At 38.3% G+C, this 19,079-nt stretch overlaps 2 protein-coding genes across 3 annotated transcripts in view; both read left to right on the top strand.

Annotated features, from left to right (window-relative positions):
- Positions 1-2,905, top strand: part of slc7a10b (solute carrier family 7 member 10b) — a 91,756-nt gene extending 88,851 nt beyond the window's left edge. Inside the window, exon 11 of the mRNA XM_057836272.1 lies at positions 2,297-2,905. Within this exon, the coding sequence (XP_057692255.1) occupies positions 2,297-2,418 (122 nt within the window). The 3' untranslated portion in view covers positions 2,419-2,905. The remainder of the gene's footprint in view (positions 1-2,296) is intronic.
- A 3,058-nt stretch (positions 2,906-5,963) lies between these two features.
- The window catches only part of dus2 (dihydrouridine synthase 2), a 42,611-nt gene continuing 29,495 nt past the window's right edge, over positions 5,964-19,079 (top strand). The window contains exons 1-13 of one of the 2 annotated variants that reach the window (XM_057836270.1): positions 5,964-6,107; positions 12,884-13,014; positions 13,093-13,138; positions 13,200-13,291; positions 13,366-13,409; positions 13,565-13,625; positions 15,351-15,398; positions 15,468-15,533; positions 15,762-15,832; positions 15,922-16,008; positions 16,793-16,961; positions 17,333-17,454; positions 18,911-19,057. In XM_057836270.1, the coding sequence (XP_057692253.1) occupies positions 12,898-13,014; positions 13,093-13,138; positions 13,200-13,291; positions 13,366-13,409; positions 13,565-13,625; positions 15,351-15,398; positions 15,468-15,533; positions 15,762-15,832; positions 15,922-16,008; positions 16,793-16,961; positions 17,333-17,454; positions 18,911-19,057 (1,070 nt within the window). In that variant the 5' untranslated portion in view covers positions 5,964-6,107; positions 12,884-12,897. The remainder of the gene's footprint in view (positions 6,108-12,883; positions 13,015-13,092; positions 13,139-13,199; positions 13,292-13,365; positions 13,410-13,564; positions 13,626-15,350; positions 15,399-15,467; positions 15,534-15,761; positions 15,833-15,921; positions 16,009-16,792; positions 16,962-17,332; positions 17,455-18,910; positions 19,058-19,079) is intronic. The other variant, XM_057836271.1, reaches the window with a different exon arrangement.

Below are 19,079 nucleotides of genomic sequence, written 5' to 3'. Positions count from 1 at the left end.
ACATTCACAGCCCTACAGAAATACAACATGCCGCCTCCCCAGCCCCCTTCGACGACAAGGGATATTAGAATGTAGAATGTAGAAGTAATGTAAAAAGACGTCAATATTGTGGAGGTGGGGAACACACCACTAATTTTGCATCTGCTACAATGCTTCAAGTCAATTTTACTCACTTAGATTTCTTCACATAAGAAAAACAGCTAGCTGAAAATAAGGTTAACAGACTTATTTTCAGCATAAAGTTTGTATATTTGTATATATAAAAGAAAAACTTGTTTGTCAGAAATGTTCTTAATGCAAGAATATTGTTCAAAACATTATTTGAAAGCAATTTTTTCTTGATTTAGGTGACAAATGACCAATTTTTAGATGTATGGGCTCAATACGAATAAATAGTAATGTTTACTTAAAGTAAGTGGAATAATCTGATGCATTCATCTGTTAACTAGGCTTTAACACTGAAAACAAGATTAGAGAAAATATTTGACTAGATTTAACAAAAAATATCAGATTAAGACGTTATAAATTTGCAGTGTGAACGTTAGTATAGATCAATACAGATTTATTTTGCATTAATCATTTAGCCTATCAATTAATTCGGTTCATATTGGTGAGAAGTGTAGCCCTGACCCCAGTTCACCAAATATGTTTGGTCTCATACATGTCCCGTCCCCAGCAAAAAGTGTATATGCAGGTTATGCTGTTATATCGTCCCTACCAACAATAAAACCAAACCTACGCCCTTGTGCGTGTGCCCCCCACGCGCCGCAGCTATAATCACTGTGAGAGCGTCCTCTTTCGTTCAAACGCAGAAACGCACCTCCTGTGTGCCCCAACTGCCCATCATATTTGTCAACGTGAACGCGCAGCGCGAACACGAAGGCGGCACATCTGTCTCTTAAAGGGGCTGCACATAGTTACGGATTACATATAGCTCAATATTTAGTCATGTGTTTAGTACTAGCAGTACTGCTACTTCGGGAGAATGTTGCTGCTTAACAAAAACTAATAAGAATCAAAATAAACGCACACAAAAAATATATACTTGAAACTCACCTGAAGGAAGTGAAACTAAGTGTGTAGTTGTAGTACAAAGTGACTGAGCTTCAAGAAAACTGTAGGCTGCCTCATTTGAGTATGGGCACACAAAAACACTGTTATAACAGAAATACAGATTAAAACAGGCTATAAGCATCATTTATTTGCTAAATGCCAAACATAAAATTAGATGGGTAGTGTGTGTGCCCTGTTGTAATGTCACCAAGCAGGCTTATTTATATTGCTCATGTTGTTTGTTTGTTTGTTTTTGTTTTTTTATATTTACTACTTGCAGCAACAATCATGCCTCAAAATGAGAAGAATGGGAAAAAAATTGAAAATTAAAGTGCTTTGTGAGTTTGGAATGGGTTACTTTTTATTTAAATATATAAATAAAAATGTAGTTATGTAATACATCTGCAATGTATTTTCTTTCTTTTATTAATTCACATTGTCCTAACGAGGTGCCGGGCTGGCAGATTCATACGCTGCAAAAAGTGCCTGTTTTTCCCCTCTGATCACCTGCCCCCCAAATTGTCTTTGCACGCCACTGATTGTATGCTATTTTTACTTGTCTTTTACAGAACGTCCCAACTTCATTGGAATTGGGGTTGTACGCCTTATATGGCGAACAAAGGCTCGTTTCTTTGGATCTTTCAAATATTAATTTGTGGAATTAAGTTTTTTGGGGTTTTTTTCCAATTCACCGTCACTTGGATATAATACAAGACAATTAGTACACATCTCCATCATAAATGGACTATCAAAAAAGTCTTAAAAAGCCAATCCTGAAAAGACAGGAAGACATTTTGGCGAGAAACATCCCCTCTATGCAAACTTTTACTCCCGGTAGGCCTCAAAGACAGACTTGTCCATGCGATTTTGTCTAATGTTCACCATTTTGGGAACACATATACAAGACAAGGATTATGCCAAATTGCAAGAAATTAGAAGTTTCACGTCTTTGCATTAGGAGGCGTACAGATATGAGTCATGCCTCATTTTTTAAAAATTTCAACCTCTGAAGTTATTTTGTCTTTGCAACATGTAATTTCCATTTTAAAAAAAAGAAAAGAAAAGAAATCTGTCATTTTGGTTTGAAAAAGCCAGTTTAGGTTCATTTTTTAAGGGTTTTTACAAAACAAACTTGTACCAGAGATTTAAACATTCAATGCTTGTTTATATAACGTAACAAAAAGCACAATAAATGATTGCAGTTTGTTTGTAATGCAATCCTATTGTTGTTGTTGTTATGCAGAGACGGTGACATCCGTGGGCCAGATGTTGTGTTTCGTGGTCTTTCCTCAGTTGGACCCCATCGAGATGACTGAGACTTCTGAGTGGAAAGAGCCATCGTCCAGTTTGTCTCTTAACTCCTAAAAATCCAAGCTAGCACACCTGTGTTTAAGATTCCATGCACGCACCTCATCCTACTGTTTGTGGGAGCATCCCTGTGTGACATTTATGGACTTCAGAAGACTGGACATCTACTCTTCCTTACAGACTTTTTTCACAAAACCCAACATTCAACTTGTTTCTCCAGCCTCTTCTCTTCTGGAATAGAAAGAAGTCTCATAGCATTCTTGTGAAGGCCGCTGATGTCTCATCAGTCAAGTTTCTTGAGAAAAAAAAAAAACTCTTTTACCAGACATTGAAATGCAGAAAAAGATTAAATTATTCTGCTTTCGAGACATCTTTTAGTCCGCGTTAGACTGCTAACTTAGGTGCCCCAATTCACCAGATGGCTAGCCAAATTAATTAGCCACATCATGTAGACCTTATTGAGTTTCAGAAACTATTTTACACTTGAAAAGTGTCACACCACACCACCCAACAAAAATGTTATGAAAAGTATAATATACTGTACATACAGTGTATCACAAAAGTGAGTACACCCCTCGCATTTCTGCAGATATTTAAGTATATCTTTTCATGAGGCATCACTGACAAAATGACACTTTAACACCATGAAAAGTACTCTGTGTGCAGCTTATATAATAGAGTTTGGTACACAAGAAAGCCCGACGGGCGGGCTTTCTTGTGTACCGTCTTCAGAAGAGGCTTCCTCCTGGGGTGACAGCCATGCACACCAATTTAATAATTTTAGAGTGCGGCGTATGGTCTCAGCACTAACAGGCTGACCCCCCACCTCTTCAATCTCAGCACCAATGCAGACAGCACTCCTGTAACGAGTCACATGACATTTTGGAGGGAAAATGACCAGCAGTACTCAATTTGGACATTTAGGGATGTACGTAGTTTCTAAGGGGTGTACTCGCTTTTGTTGCCAGGGGTTTAGATATTAATGGCTATATTTTAAGTTATTTTGAGGGGAAAATAAATTAACTCTATTATTTAAGCTGCACACAGACTGCTTTTCATTGTGTCAAAGTGTCATTTTGTCAGTGTTGTCCCATGAAAAGATATACTCAAATATCTGCAGAAATGCGAGGGGTGTACTCACTTTTATGATACACTGTAAATAACAATATTGTTTCAAGCTACTCACAAATAGGCAAATTTAAGATTAAATGTGGGCCTGTTAGTTGAATGGTAACAGATGCGTACACAGGTTCATTGTACCTTCTGGCATCCAGTGAAAGAGCATTTAATTGTTCTGCCTGTCATTATATACTGTATATTATATGCAGTGGTATGAAAAAGTATCTGAACCTTTTGGAATTTCTCACATTTCTGCATAAAATAATCAAATATGAGCTGATCTTTGTCAAAATCATGCAGATGAAAAAACTGTCTGCTTTAACTAAAACCACTCAAACATTTATAGGTTTTCATATTTTGATGAGGATAGTATGCAAACAATGACAGAAGGGGGAAAAATAAGTAAGTGAACCATCTCATTTGATATTTTGTGCCCCTCCCCCCAGGCAGCAATAACTTCAACAAGATGCTTCCTGTAGCTGCAGATCAGTCTGGCACATCGACCAGGACTACTATTGGCACGTTCTTCTCTACAAAACTGCTGTAGTTCAGTCAGATTCCTGGGATGTCTGACATGAATCACTGTCTTTAGGTCATGCCAAAGCATCTTAATGGGGTTCAAGTCTGGATTTGGACTCTGCCACTCCAAAACATGTATTTTGTTCTTCTGAAACCATTCTGAAGTTGATTTATTTCTCTGTTTTGGATCATTGTCTTGTTGCAGCATCCATCCTCTATTTACAGTAGCTTCAACTGTCTGACAGACGGCCTCAGGTTTTCCTGCAAAACATCCTGATAAACTTTTAGATTCATTCTTCCATTAATGATGGCAAGTTGTCCAGGCCCTGAGGCAGCAAACGGCCCCAAATCATGATGCTCCCTCCACCATGCTTCATGGTGGGGATGAGGTGTTGATGTTGGTGAGCTGTTTTATTTTTCCTTCACACATGACGTTGTGTGTTACTCCCAAACAATTCAACTTTGGTTTCATCAGTCCACAAAATATTTTGCCAAAACATCTTGAGTGTTTAATTGCCTTTTTGCGAACATTAAACGAGCAACAATGTTTTTTGAGACAGCAGTGGCTTCCTCCGTGGAGTCCTCCCATGAACAACATTCTTGGCCATAGTTTTACATATAGTTGATGTGTGCACAGAGATAATGAAATGTGCCAGTGATTTATGAAAGTCTTTAGCAGACACTCTATGGTTCTTTTTTACCTCCCTGGGTATTCGGCGCTGAACTCTTGGCGTCATATTTGGTGGACGGCCTCTCCTTTGGAGAGAAGCAACAGTGCCAAACTCCCTCCATTTGTAGAGAACTTGTTTGACTCTCGACTGATGAACATCCAGACTTTTAGAGATGGTTTTGTATCCTTTCCCAGTTTCACACAAATCAAAAATCCTTGATCGCAGGTCTTCAGACAGCTCTTTTGACCGAGCCATGATGCACATCAGACAATTCTTCTCATCAAGTCAATTCTTACCAGGTGTGTGTTTTATAGTGGGCAGGGCAGCTTTAAACCACTCATCGGGTACACACCTGACTGAAATTGTTTGGTAAAAATTGGTTTCAATTGCTCTTTAAGTCTCCTTAGCCAGAGGGTTCACTTACTTATTTTTTCCTCTTCTGTCATTGTTTGCATGCTATTCTCATTAAAATATGATAACTCATAAATTTTTGGGTGGTTTTAGTTAAAGCAGACAGGGTTTTTTTCATCTGTGTCATTTTGACAAAGATCAGATCACATTTGATGGTGATTTTATGCAATACTGTGAGAAATTCCAAAAGGTTCAGGTACTTTTTCATAAGACTGTACACACATTACTTCTGTATTTTTTTTTATTAAATAAAAAACAATTTAACAAAGAGTAAAAGTGGGTAATTTACCTTGGCCATCTCAGATTATGCTAATGCTGTCGGTGGGAATCAGCCCTCTGGCCAATGCAAAGCCAACTCGGCTCACCAGCAAAATTAGCTAGGTCACGTGTCCAATTAATTAGCCAGTGAAAATAAAGTCCCAGTAAAGAGTAAAGAAAAACAGCATATGCATCGGCTCACAAGCTGTTGTTTTTAGTAGGGTGTATTTTATTTCATTTTTTAATTCGATTGACTGACTGACTAGAATTAGATATGACTACATCTAAAAAGTGTCTTTTCTATGTATGTATATAGCCTATTCAATTAAATATGGGTCAGTATGGAGATTCTGACTGAATTGGTTCTGTGCTGTGAAGTCATTTCCCATTTTTTCCCCTTGTAAATTTGTGAAGCCAACGCAACACTGTTCTTACGCATAAGTTTGGATAGCACCTTTTCCAAAGGTAACTGTACAGAGACAATAAATGGAGCACATTTCAATGGTGTTCATGCTTTTCAAAATTTAATGGATGTCCCCACTTTTAAATGACAAGCATTTAAATGTATTTATTATACTAGTACAACTGGCAGTAGATTAGTCAAGTGAGCAGCCTGTTTCCCTACTCCTAGTCGGCTCTATGTGCTGCGGATCTATACCAGCGTATGATGACGTCATCTGAACAGGAAGTAAATCGCACGCGTCAAGAAGCTGCACGAGTACGCCGCTGATTGCCGTGTTTGTGCTACATTTGACATTTTACATGTAGGTGAGTTTCTAACAACTGATTCTAGACTTTTGTCAACATTATTTTGTGCAATCTGTCCGATTCGGTGTTGGCTTCCCCCTCCGTCGGTGTAGTAAAGTGCTAGCACTGATCCACCAAACTCCATTCAGAAAAGTTCTATTTCTAGTTCGATTTTCATCACAAGTTTTGTCATAACGCAGTTATTCGGCATTCGGTTTTCTTCCATTTCATCGCATTAACTCCTTGCCTGCCATTGACAACGATAGACGTCCAATTCGTATAAACCGGGATTGCTGAATGTGAATTGCCATACTTGATTCACTGCCAGTGACGGTTCTAGACGTCAAATCTGTTTTGACTGGGAGGCTGGCAGCGATTAGATTGGACGTCTAGCAGCGTCACATGGCAGCCAATGAAAAGAAGTCTAATTTACTCACTTTTAGTAGGGTAATTTTCAGTGGCGCCACCAGGGGGTGGCCACGGCCACCCCTATAAATTGGTTGGCCACCCCACTGGCCACCCCGCTTGCCAGTATATCGTTAGACTGTTGTAGCATCAGTTATGCATTTCATCCCAAATGAATGCATTTATTTTGTTTTGTCAAATGTAGGGCTGTCAAATTTATCGCGTTAACGGGCGGTAGTTAATTTTATTAATTAATCACGTGAAAATATTTATCGCAATTAACGCATTCGCGGTACGACTCATTCATGCATTGCCACAAACAGCCTACAATGGCGCCGTTTTACTTATATACAGAGATAAGAGGCAGTGTCGAGCGAGTGGAGTAGATACAAACATTCATTGGGGCCGTGCTTTTAATTGGCAAAAGCTTTGTCATCTCTCTCACAGCAACTATAAATATTGTGGGAAGCAACGTGGGGAAGAATGACAGGAGTTGATCTTTTTCTTAACACCCTGTAGTGTACCCAACGCAGAGAAGATACAGCATTTGCAGCCACCACACACAGTCATGGTTGCACCACTTACCATCATGCATTTGGGCAGAACAGTTAAGTCGTTACAGTATCATTTACTGAAAGCTCAACAGATACACTAGATGGCAATATTTTGTCACAATATACAAACTCACATTTATCCTTTAAAAATTACAAGTCTTTCTATCTGTGGATCACTTTCACAGAAAGAATGTTAATAATGTTAATGCCATCTTGTGGATTTATTGTTATAATAAACAAATACAGTACTTATGTACAGTATGTTGAATGTATATCTTGTCTTATCTTTCCATTCCAACAATAATTTACAGAAAAATATGGCATATTTTAGAGATCGTTTGAATTGCGATTAATTATGATGAATTCATTTTTAAGATGTGATTAACTCGATTAAAGTTTTTAATCGTTTGACAGCCCTAGTTAAATGTACACCTTATGCCTGATAAATACATAACACAATAAAACCGAATTGTTGTGGAACTCAAAATGTTGACTGGACAGTTATGGACTATGCACATTAAATCATTAGTAACTTCAAATATTACACAATACACCAAAGTATATCTGTAGCCGTGTCCTTAAGTCTTTCTGATAGTTTTCCCCTGACCTTTTTACTGCAATAATATAATGAAAACCTGAAATTATGGCTTTTAGTTTTGGCCACCCCAAGATTTTAAGTGGCCCCATCTGGCCACCCCTATGAAAAATTTCTGGAGGCGCCACTGGTAATTTTACAGTTGCTGGGAAAAAAAAAAAACAAATTGACATCATAGGCGAGTTTGAGTTTTGTGGGAGGTGGGGCAAAACATGTTGATGACCCCAAAATGCAGTGTCAGCAATAAAATTAACTTGCAACATATATAGCCTATATACAGTATATACACTCACAGGCACTTCATTAGGTACACCTGTCCAACTGCTTGTTAACACTTAATTTCTAATCAGCCAATCACATGGCGGCAACTCAGTGCATTTAGGTATCAACGGTTTAGGCTGGTGGTGGTGGTGTAATGGTGTGGGGAATATTTTCTTGGCACTCTTTGGCCCCTTGGTACCAATTGAGCATCGTTGAAACGCCACAGCCTACCTGAGTATTGTTGCTGACCATGTCCATCCCTTTATGACCACAATGTACCCAACTTCTGATGGCTACTTTCAGCAGGATAATGCGCCATGTCATAAAGCAGGAATCATCTCAGACTGGTTTCTTGAACATGACAATGAGTTCACTGTACTCAAATGGCCTCCACAGTCACTAGATCTCAATCCAATAGAGCATCTCTGGGATGTGGTGGAACAGGAGATTCACATCATGGATGTGCAGCCGACAAATCTGCACCAACTGTGTGATACCATCATGTCAATATGGACCAAACTCTCTGAGGAATGCTTCCAGCACCTTGTTGAATCTATGCCATGAAGAATTGAGGCAGTTCTGAAGGCAAAAGGGGGTTCAACCAGTTACTAGCATGGTGTACCTAATAAAGTGGCCGGTGAGTGTGTGTGTGTGTGTATATATGTATATATATATATATATATATATATATATATATATACTGTATATATGGCGGAGAACACATTCCGACTGAAGCAGACTGAAAAAGCAGTTTCTGCTCTTGCTCCCCTCTTTAAAATAAACTGCTGTATTTTAAGCCAAAAGAACTGTTGTGTTTGATAGAACAATATGTCCATATGTTGCCATAGCAGATTCATGGCGCATTAAGTTCCCCAACTATTTCTTATTTGTCCATTTTACCCTGGAAAACCCCGTTTACAGACGTCGTGGAAGGGGAGTAATTATATTTATTATTCAAAATGCCTGTCATTTTTAGTTTAGAATCATTAATTGATGTCTAATATTTCTAATATACTAAAAAAGACTTTAAAAAATTATTCACTTGCATATTTTAAACTTTTAAACAAATTATGTCACAATGAAAAAAATGGTGTCTGTAAATAAGTCACGGATATCTACCTCATAACTATCGCTTAATTGTATTTTTTTTTTGTTTTTGTTTTTTTTTTGTTACTGTCGTATTTTCCTCAATATGTTAGATGAGAAATAAGCGATCCGAAAGAAGAAAATTGAAGAAAAAAAAAATGTGTCAAAGGGTAAATATATGAAAAAGAACATCTCAACCACTCCTTGATGTCTGCGATTTCTGCATCGCGACCGTTGTTATATTACCTTGTTTCACTCATAAAATCCAGCAGTGGCCATTTACAGCTGTGTCTTGACATTCGGTGATACGTGCTACATGGAGTTTTTGGGTCGAAACAAGGTAAGTACGTGAAAATATTTCGTTAAAATCATGGCAAAATAATTGTGCTCTCTCCTCACCTCCAGTTTGGGTTACACTGTTTATTTATTTATATATTTTTGAATGCCCTCCTGTTCAAACATTTTTCTTCACCCAGAAAATTGAGATTTTAAGCTTTCCAATGATGTATCACACGTGCATATAGGACAGTTTTGAAATTTGGCCAAATTGGGGGACTCAGAGCGAAACTTAAAGTCACCTGAGGGTTTTCCGCCATATATACAGTATATACAGTGCCTTGCAAAAGTATTCGGCCCCCTTGAATCTTGCAACCTTTTGCCACATTTCAGGCTTCAAACATAAAGATATGAAATTTAATTTTTTTGTCAAGAATCAACAACAAGTGGGACACAATCGTGAAGTGGAACAACATTTATTGGATAATTTAAACTTTTTTAACAAATAAAAAACTGAAAAGTGGGGCGTGCAATATTATTCGGCCGCTTTACTTTCAGTGCAGCAAACACACTCCAGAAGTTCAGTGAGGATCTCTGAATGATCCAATGTTGTCCTAAATGACCGATGATGATAAATAGAATCCACCTGTGTGTAATCAAGTCTCCGTATAAATGCACCTGCTCTGTGATAGTCTCAGGGTTCTGTTTAAAGTGCAGAGAGCATTATGAAAACCAAGGAACACACCAGGCAGGTCTGAGATACTGTTGTGGAGAAGTTTAAAGCCGGATTTGGATACAAAAAGATTTCCCAAGCTTTAAACATCTCAAGGAGCACTGTGCAAGCCATCATATTGAAATGGAAGGAGCATCAGACCACTGCAAATCTACCAAGACCCGGCCGTCCTTCCAAACTTTCTTCTCAAACAAGGAGAAAACTGATCAGAGATGCAGCCAAGAGGCCCATGATCACTCTGGATGAACTGCAGAGATCTACAGCTGAGGTGGGAGAGTCTGTCCATAGGACAACAATCAGTCGTACACTGGACAAATCTGGCCTTTATGGAAGACTGGCAAGAAGAAAGCCATTCCTCAAAGATATCCATAAAAAGTCTCGTTTAAAGTTTGCCACAAGCCACCTGGGAGACACACCAAACATGTGGAAGAAGGTGCTCTGGTCAGATGAAACCAAAATTGAACTTTTTGGCCACAATGCAAAACGATATGTTTGGCTTAAAAGCAACACAGCTCATCACCCTGAACACACCATCCCCACTGTCAAACATGGTGGTGGCAGCATCATGGTTTGGGCCTGCTTTTCTTCAGCAGGGACAGGGAAGATGGTTAAAATTGACGGGAAGATGGATGCAGCCAAATACAGGAACATTCTGGAAGAAAACCTGTTGGTATCTGCACAAGACCTGAGACTGGGACGGAGATTTATCTTCCAACAGGACAATGATCCAAAACATAAAGCCAAATCTACAATGGAATGGTTCAAAAATAAACGTATCCAGGTGTTAGAATGGCCAAGTCAAAGTCCAGACCTGAATCCAATGGAGAATCTGTGGAAAGAGCTGAAGACTGCTGTTCACAAACACTCTCCATCCAACCTCACTGAGCTGGAGCTGTTTTGCAAGGAAGAATGGGCAAGAATGTCAGTCTCTCGATGTGCAAAACTGATAGAAACATACCCCAAGCGACTTGCAGCTGTAATTGGAGCAAAAGGTGGCGCTACAAAGTATTAACGCAAGGGGGCCGAATAATATTGCACGCCCCACTTTTCAGTTTTTTATTTGTTAAAAAAGTTTAACTTATCCAATAAATTTTGTTCCACTTCACGATTGTGTCCCACTTGTTGTTGATTCTTGACAAAAAATTAAAATTTTATATCTTTATGTTTGAAGCCTGAAATGTGGCGAAAGGTTGCAAGGTTCAAGGGGGCCGAATACTTTTGCAAGGCACTGTAATCTTGACACTCTTCAAGTTCAATCTTCGGTTGAAGCTCAGTTGTTGTTGAAGCTTTTGAAATCTTAGGTTTAAAGAAATTCCGAATATCTATCTTGTCTCCTCAGGTGTAGTCTTGGCTGAACAAATTAAAGGACCATTTCAATAAGGTACTAGTCAGAGGAGGGTAGAGTAGCCAAAATTTTTACTCAAGTAAGAGTAGCGTTACTTCAGGATAATATTACTCAAGTAAAAGTAGTCGTCCAAAAAATGTACTCAAGTACAATAAGTATTTGGTGAAAAGAACACTCAAGTAATGAGTAACATTCTGAGTAACTGCTTATATTTTTGTTGGATTACTTTTTTTTTTAAACAAGGGTATATTTTTTCTGAGCACAAAGTTATGTATATGGACTATTGTTATAATGATAGTGTACAATAACTCATAACCACATTAAGCCAAAGAAATACAAAAAAAAATCATTGAATTCTGATGAGAGAAAAGAGTAATAAAAATAAGCATGACTGTCGTCTGGTTGAGAAAATAGTTCGTAGCTTGAATAGTGAAGCGTTCCTTCATAATTACTATGTTGAAATTAAAACGATCAAATCTCCGGATTTCTGTGGTCAGTCGGTGCCAAATAAAAACTGGGAGAGAGGTTAAAATCCGCGCTTTTGAGTCATTTTGACCAAATACTTCAATACATTTTTACGGTGCCACATGACAAGACACCACATGATTGAACAGGCTGGTGTGAAGATAGAACGGCAAGCTTGCGTCTGTTTGGTATAATGGAGTCATGTGATTACTGTTGCAACGTCTCATTGGTGAAATCAGTAGAGCTACCCCGGTAATATACCAGGCACGTCTCTACTCTTAGCATCGCTGGCAAAAAAAATAATAAATATTATGTAGAATAAAGAGGAAAAATGTAACGACTTTTGTGTAGCCCAAAGTAGTAGAGTAAGAGTAGCGCTTTTTCTTTACAAATCTACTCAAGAAAAAGTAAAAAGTATAGCTTAGTAAAACTACTCTTAGAAGTACATTTTTTTTCAAAAAGTTACTCAAGTAAATGTAACGGAGTACATGTAACACGTAACTACCCACCTTTGGTGCTAGTCACATGATCTGTTCGAAAAATAATTTGGACCCATTATGAAAAACTTTGTAAGATTCTTGTTCATTTCATTCTTTTTAAAAAAAAAAAATTATTTTTATTTTTGTGCTTTACAACTTTTTAGGCAATAATATACCGGCTAGGTCTGTATTTTAAATTAATACAGTACTGTATAGTGTTTACTAGGAAAGTCAATTACATCCACACAAGCGCTTAGGTGGTGCGTTCCAGAACTTAATAGGACATGGACAGCTTGACCTTAGCAGACATTGATGCCTCAAGGTATGGCACGATGGTGTTATTTCGGCATGTGTGTTGTCGCCTTTCATCTCTTTGAAATGACTGGGAATATAGTTAAAATTGCTCCACAGAAGACAGTCTTTCAATTTCTGATTGATCTGTGGTCTTAACAATCGCTGAAATATAAAGATGTGCAAATTGTCATCTTATAGTCTGCCACGGGGTGAAAACATCCTTTTATTTTTAGTTTTGTTAGTTTTTTACTGAATCTTGAATTGCTGACATTTCAAGTGGACTTTGGTCTGCTGCTGCATTCAGGGACTTAACAGGAGATGGCTGGCAGGCTAAGCTTCGCAAACATCACCGCTTTAGCCCCAATGGTCCGGGTGGGCACACTGCCCATGAGGTTGCTGGCACTGGACTATGGAGCTGATGTTGTCTACTGTGAAGTGAGGATGAGGACAACAATGACTAGTTCTTCAGCCATCCTCTGTGGGAGATAATGAAACGTTTGACTTTTCCCATAGGAGCTGATTGACATCAAAATGGCGCAATGTCACAGGCTAGAGAATGGTAAGTGATGGCGTCAGGAAGAGGAAGTGTGTGTGTTGAACGTCTGTGTACTGTTTGGCAGAGGTTTTGCAGACGGTGGATTTTGTTGCTCCGGATGATCGCGTCATGTTCAGGACGTGTGAGAAAGAGAAGCAGCGAGTCGTCTTCCAGATGGTGAGACAGGAACTGACACACACAGACACACGCATGTTCCTTGGGTGTCATCACGAGCCTTGGATGTGTTGCAGGGCACCGCTGACCCGGATCGAGCCCTCACTGTGGCCCGACTGGTGTGAGTTCTCCTTGCTCACTCTTACTGTAATAATTCCTGAATATGTGTATTTATCCCTTAAATGTTCATTGTTCTGAAATATCCCTAATTGTTCTAACTAAAATGTCTCATGTTCATATGCCAGATTAATCAAATGAAAATTGAATTAATTTCAGAGAAAAGGATGTAGCGGCCATTGACGTGAACATGGGCTGCCCTAAAGAATACTCCACAAAGGTTAGATGAAGGACATTGCAATAACCTTTTGGGATGCAGTACGGCTTTCAAATATGATCACACGTTTTTTCACGAAATGTTTTGAAAGGCAAATAACATTATTTTAAACAACACTTGCATCTTTTCTCCCTTGTGCTTTGCTTGTCCTATTTTTTCTGTAATATTTTGCCTGATTGTCTGTTATATTAGCCAAATGGCTTAGAAAACACGAAAAATAACAACTACAGCAAACAACTGAAATCCAGTTGCCTCAAGACCCCAGCAGGACTGCCAACAGTTTCAGAGGAGTCTGATAAATCGTTTAAGGACTACAAAATAATCTTTTTATTAATATACAGTGTGGTTCACTTGACTGGAAAAAAAATGTCATTCTCTGTTATTAGCAGTAGAGCACAATGTAGGCACGTGCCGGTATGATAACCTTAAGCCAAAATATCACGCAAGTACAGCTCTAAAATTTGTCGTGAGATATCTGGGTTTAAAAAAAAACAAAAACTTTTTTCCATTGAACAGGATTTTTATTTTTTAAAACAATAGCCAATTGCAACATAAGTGTAATGTTAAGTTAAAGAATTTTTTAAAAATGCAGTATACAATAAAATATTCTAAATAAAATAAATGCAATCCTTTATGTAAGCCTAAACCCACAGCTCAACATTAGTGCCATCATAACAAAAATAATTGAAATGTTTTCCATAAAAAGCATGTGTGTATGACTCATATGTTTACATTATACACACACTCTCTTTCTCAACACAGATAGTTGCCACAGAGAAAAAAACAGGAGTTTCACCTCCTCCAGCCATCGTGTAGCACAGCTGACTAATTGACACAGAGCAACAACCGGTGGGGGAGGGTTGAGCCTTGCAGCTGTAAGCGAGGGTTTTCTCCATACATTTTTGGAACATAAAAAATAGCTAATACCTTCGGGATGGTATGACAGAAAATGTTTGCCGTTTTGAAACCTTGACGTTTTTATACCACGGTATACTTTGAAACCGATAATGGGCACATGTCTATCAAAAAAAAAAAAATTTTGTGAAATTAAGCTTTTTGCCTAACAAAGGATAAAAAGCAAAACAGGTACTTTCTCGTTAATATTTTTTGTAACCAATCTAACATTGGAACAAGGGTTACATTTTATACAGCAGCTATAATGTCATAAATTTGCAAAGGGCACGTGATAAACAAATCATGCATTTGCGGAATACACATGAGTGAAATAACTCATATGACTGCAATTAATTTGTTGCTCATAATGTGATAATTTCTAGATTTACTGGATGTTATATTTTATCACATTCATTGTACATGGATACTCTGCTACTGACCATGACACGCTCTCTGTAAAATCTCTGGTCTTAGTGTGTAAAATTGTCCTGACTTCCAGCGTGTTGTGTTGTGCGCTACCATTTTCTTATCTTATACTGTCGTGGGGGTAAGCGTAGGCCTGTCATGACAATTAGTACATGAATGAAATGGACATTATGGTTTTCTTCCAGACTCTGTAAATTGTTATTAACCTGTGTCATTAACAGTCAGTCATGCACTACTTTGCTTGGGATTCGTAGTTCAAACACCCGCACACCCACAAATTGAATCCATTAACTCCCACAATTCATTTCCTAATTCCTACCCCCTCCCCACCCAATTTACCTTTCCATGGAAAATCACTGCTATAGTATACACATCTTTGTGACTGTGGCGAACCGTGATATGTTGCAGGGCGGGATGGGCGCGGCTCTTCTGTCCAATCCTGACAAGATCGAGGCGGTGAGTGTTTGGAGAAAGAATGCGTTTCACTTTGAGTTGATGTTTTGAAATTATGCTGTTCCCCTGTAGATCCTCAAGAATTTGGTGAGCGGCGTCTCTGTCCCCATCACCTGTAAGATCAGGATACTACCCTCGGTAACAACAACAAAATACTGCCATCTTCTTCACGTGTCCTTTGTGTCTTGCTTTTCCTGACACTTTTTGACCTTTTAGAAATTTTGACTTTTTTTTTTCTTCTTTTTTTAAACTAATCTTTTATACATTTTCATATGAAGGGTTAAAAACCCAAATGTCAAAATGCCAATTATGCATCTTAAATGGTTACTTGTTCTTCCTCGTGTATTGTTCTTGACGTGCGTCCAGCTGGAGGACACGCTGACTTTGGCACGGAGGATCGAGAAGACGGGTGTGGCCGCCATCGCTGTCCACGGCAGGTAAGCTGCAACCTGCCAAAGTGTGGCGACACCGAAACGAGAAAATGGAGGATGCCAGTACACTTGATGCCGTCATGGTGACCATGCAGGTTCAAAGAGGAGCGTCCCAGACATCCAGTCCATTGCGACTACATCAGAGCCGTCGCCCAGGCCGTGTCCATCCCTGTCATCGCAAAGTAAGATATTAAAGTAGCTTAATTTTTTTTCACTTCACTTGAGTTGCATCTTTAACCCTTTTAGGGGCAGTGGTCAGCTCAACAGTGGATAGCTCAAAAGTTGACACTTAAGACATTTAACCCTTTCTGGAGCAAGTGACTTTTTTTAGTCATTTAAAAAAAACTGAAGTATTAGCAATTATATACTGTATATAATTTTTATTATTAATCATTCTTGTATTTTATATATACAGTATACATGTGTGATTATACAAACATTACAATGTTAATAAAAACGAAAGATTAATTAAATTTAAATGAATAGGAACAAATACACTCAGGTAATATCCCTATGTAACACTCATAAATAATATTAATTATTTACTTAATTACATGCCACTGATAGTGGTAGACCTCCAATTCATTCCAATTGGGAAGAGTGGGTTTGAATGCTCATGTTTCAGTGCTATTGATAATGCTAGACATCGAATCCCTTTTGACAGGGAGGGGCAAAGTGCTGTCAATGGGAGTAAGTGAGTTAAATGAGTTCTCTGTAGGGGTTAGTTAAAAAAAATATATATATATATATATATTTTTTTTAATCATCATGCATGCATGAAAGTGTTTAATTTGCTCAGAACTCAAAATTTTTCTTGGAAAAGAAAAATACTAAGAGACTGATGCCAACTTAAAAGACGGTACTGTATATGTGTCGCACTGTATGTGTGGAATGATGTGATAAAGTATGTGTGTAAATATTTTCTCATATCATATTCTTTGAAATTTCCACCATTGTTTCATTTAGCGGGGGCTCCCTGGACCTCGTTAAGAGCTATGGCGACATCCAAGCCTTCAGGGAGGCCACAGGTGCCTCATCTGTCATGTTGGCACGAGCGGCAATGTGGAACCCATCAGTGTTTCGCAGCGAGGGACCACTTCCTCTCGATGATGTTATGATCCAATACCTCAAATATGTGAGTGGCAGCTCTATTCAGAGATGGGGGACAACGGTCGCGTCACACATGAAATCAGCCTCACCTTAATTTCTGGGGTATACCATGCATTTTTGTGTGTGTGTGTGTGTGGGGGGCACATATATTTGGGGGTGGGGCATAATATACATACATATACACTACCGTTCAAAAGTTTGGGGAGACTCCAAACTTTTGAACGGTAGTGTATATGTATTGCAATACGTATGGTTGTTAGTTTTTTTGGGTAAAATTATTCCTCTATACTGTCATACTTGAAAACTATTCTGTGTTCTTTTCATCTACCATTTAATGAAATCCGAAAAAAACATCATTTGCATATTTCGTAGAGTGGTTTGTATGAATGTGTGCAGGCACTGCGCTATGACAACCACGCCTTCAACAGCAAGTACTGCTTGTGTCAGATGCTGAGAGACAAAGTAGAATCCGTGCTGGGGAAACGCGTTCAGACTGCACAGGACAACTCAGAACTCAGGTGCTGTATAAAACACACATGTAACTAGTATAGAAAGAACTAGCATAGAGAGACAAAGAGCTAAAAGTGTAGTAGATGACATGTGCTTTTTTTGTAGTTCAATCAAAGTCAAGTTCAAATTCTTGACTTGTTAGAAACTTTTGTGCAAAGACACGTACTGACGTTTAATTGACAAGTGTTGCAAGAATTAGCTAAAATGTGATGCATTACACTAAACCCTGAATATCATGTTTAATTTACTAAGAATTTCGTAAATCATTGGTATTTTTCTATTTTATAGTAGTTTTATTAAACTTCTCGTCTTTGGTAAAGTATGCATTGTTAGCTAATTGAATTTGGCCTAGTTGGAACATTTAGAGAATTCACTCACTTTATTTAACAAACGGTAACAAAATGAAGTCATCAAAAGCGCATGATGAGTATGGGGAACCATTTGTAAAGCAGCACATGCTGAAAATTACGACAACATTTTCTCACATTTAGCGCCACACAGTGTTTAAAATGGTGTGAATTTTTTAAAGTCAAATAAGTTTTGGACCTGATTGTTTAAATCCTGAACTAAACATTTAATTTAAATCTTAAATTTATATCCTATATCCTAAATGTTAAATCAGGAAACGGTCGGAACTAAATATTTAGCTTGATATGCAATGACTGGAGACCGGAAGTAACAAAATAAAAGCTGGTGGAGCAACTCAGACTGTCTGTTTACATTGCTTGAAAATGAATAAAACCTACTAAACGGTGGCAGTCTACTCTTGGATATGAGTCATTGTGATAATAACAATATATAGGTAAAATATATATTTAGGAGAAACTACTTAAAGAGTATTTTGAGTGCTCCAGCTTTTCTTTTGTTACTTCCCGTCTCCAGTCATGTGAATTTGCATATTAAGCTAAATATTTGGTTCCAACCGTTTCCAGATTTAGCATTTAGGATATAGGATATAAATGTAAGATTTAAATAAAATATTTAGTTCTGGATTTAAACATTCAGGTCCAAAACTTCTTATTTAAAAATGAATATTTAGGTTGCTAAAAAAAAAAAAAGTGACTCTAAATATGTCACACCACGTTTTCAACACTGTGTGGCGCTAAATGTGAGAAAATGTAATTATCAGCATGTGTTGCTTTACAAACGGCGCCCCATAAATGAGCACACCTTCCCAAAGATGTGTGGATGCTTACACCTTGTGGACAAATTAACACCTATACCGTACTTCCATTGACTCAAACCAATTCGTAGATCAATATTATCATTTAATTTTTGGTAGTGGACCTCCACCTATAATAAACTGGAATCAGAAAAAAACTAGTGGTAGTAGTAAAAGCAATACAGCATTACAGAAAACCTGGATCCTGCATTTTCAGGGGATTTATCGTTAGAAGTGGTGTAGTAAAGACGTCCGTGGGTAAAGTCATGCATGTAATTTTTGTGTGTGTGTATGTTTTTTAGTGCGGCGTACGGTCTTGAGGAGTTTTTCAGCGAGACGCAGGCAGAGCTTCAGGCTCGCCGCGACACCCTGCGGAGTCACGACCGGTGTGAGGACGACTTGATCACCATGGATGGCGACATCACCACTATGGCCCTCAAGTTTCAACGGTACCACACCACACCCCCAAAA

Source organism: Corythoichthys intestinalis, chromosome 5, assembly GCF_030265065.1.
Source record: "Corythoichthys intestinalis isolate RoL2023-P3 chromosome 5, ASM3026506v1, whole genome shotgun sequence".
NCBI lineage: Eukaryota > Metazoa > Chordata > Actinopteri > Syngnathiformes > Syngnathidae > Corythoichthys > Corythoichthys intestinalis.
Note: the sequence above shows the minus strand (reverse complement) of the source record. Positions and strands in the feature narration are given on the sequence as shown.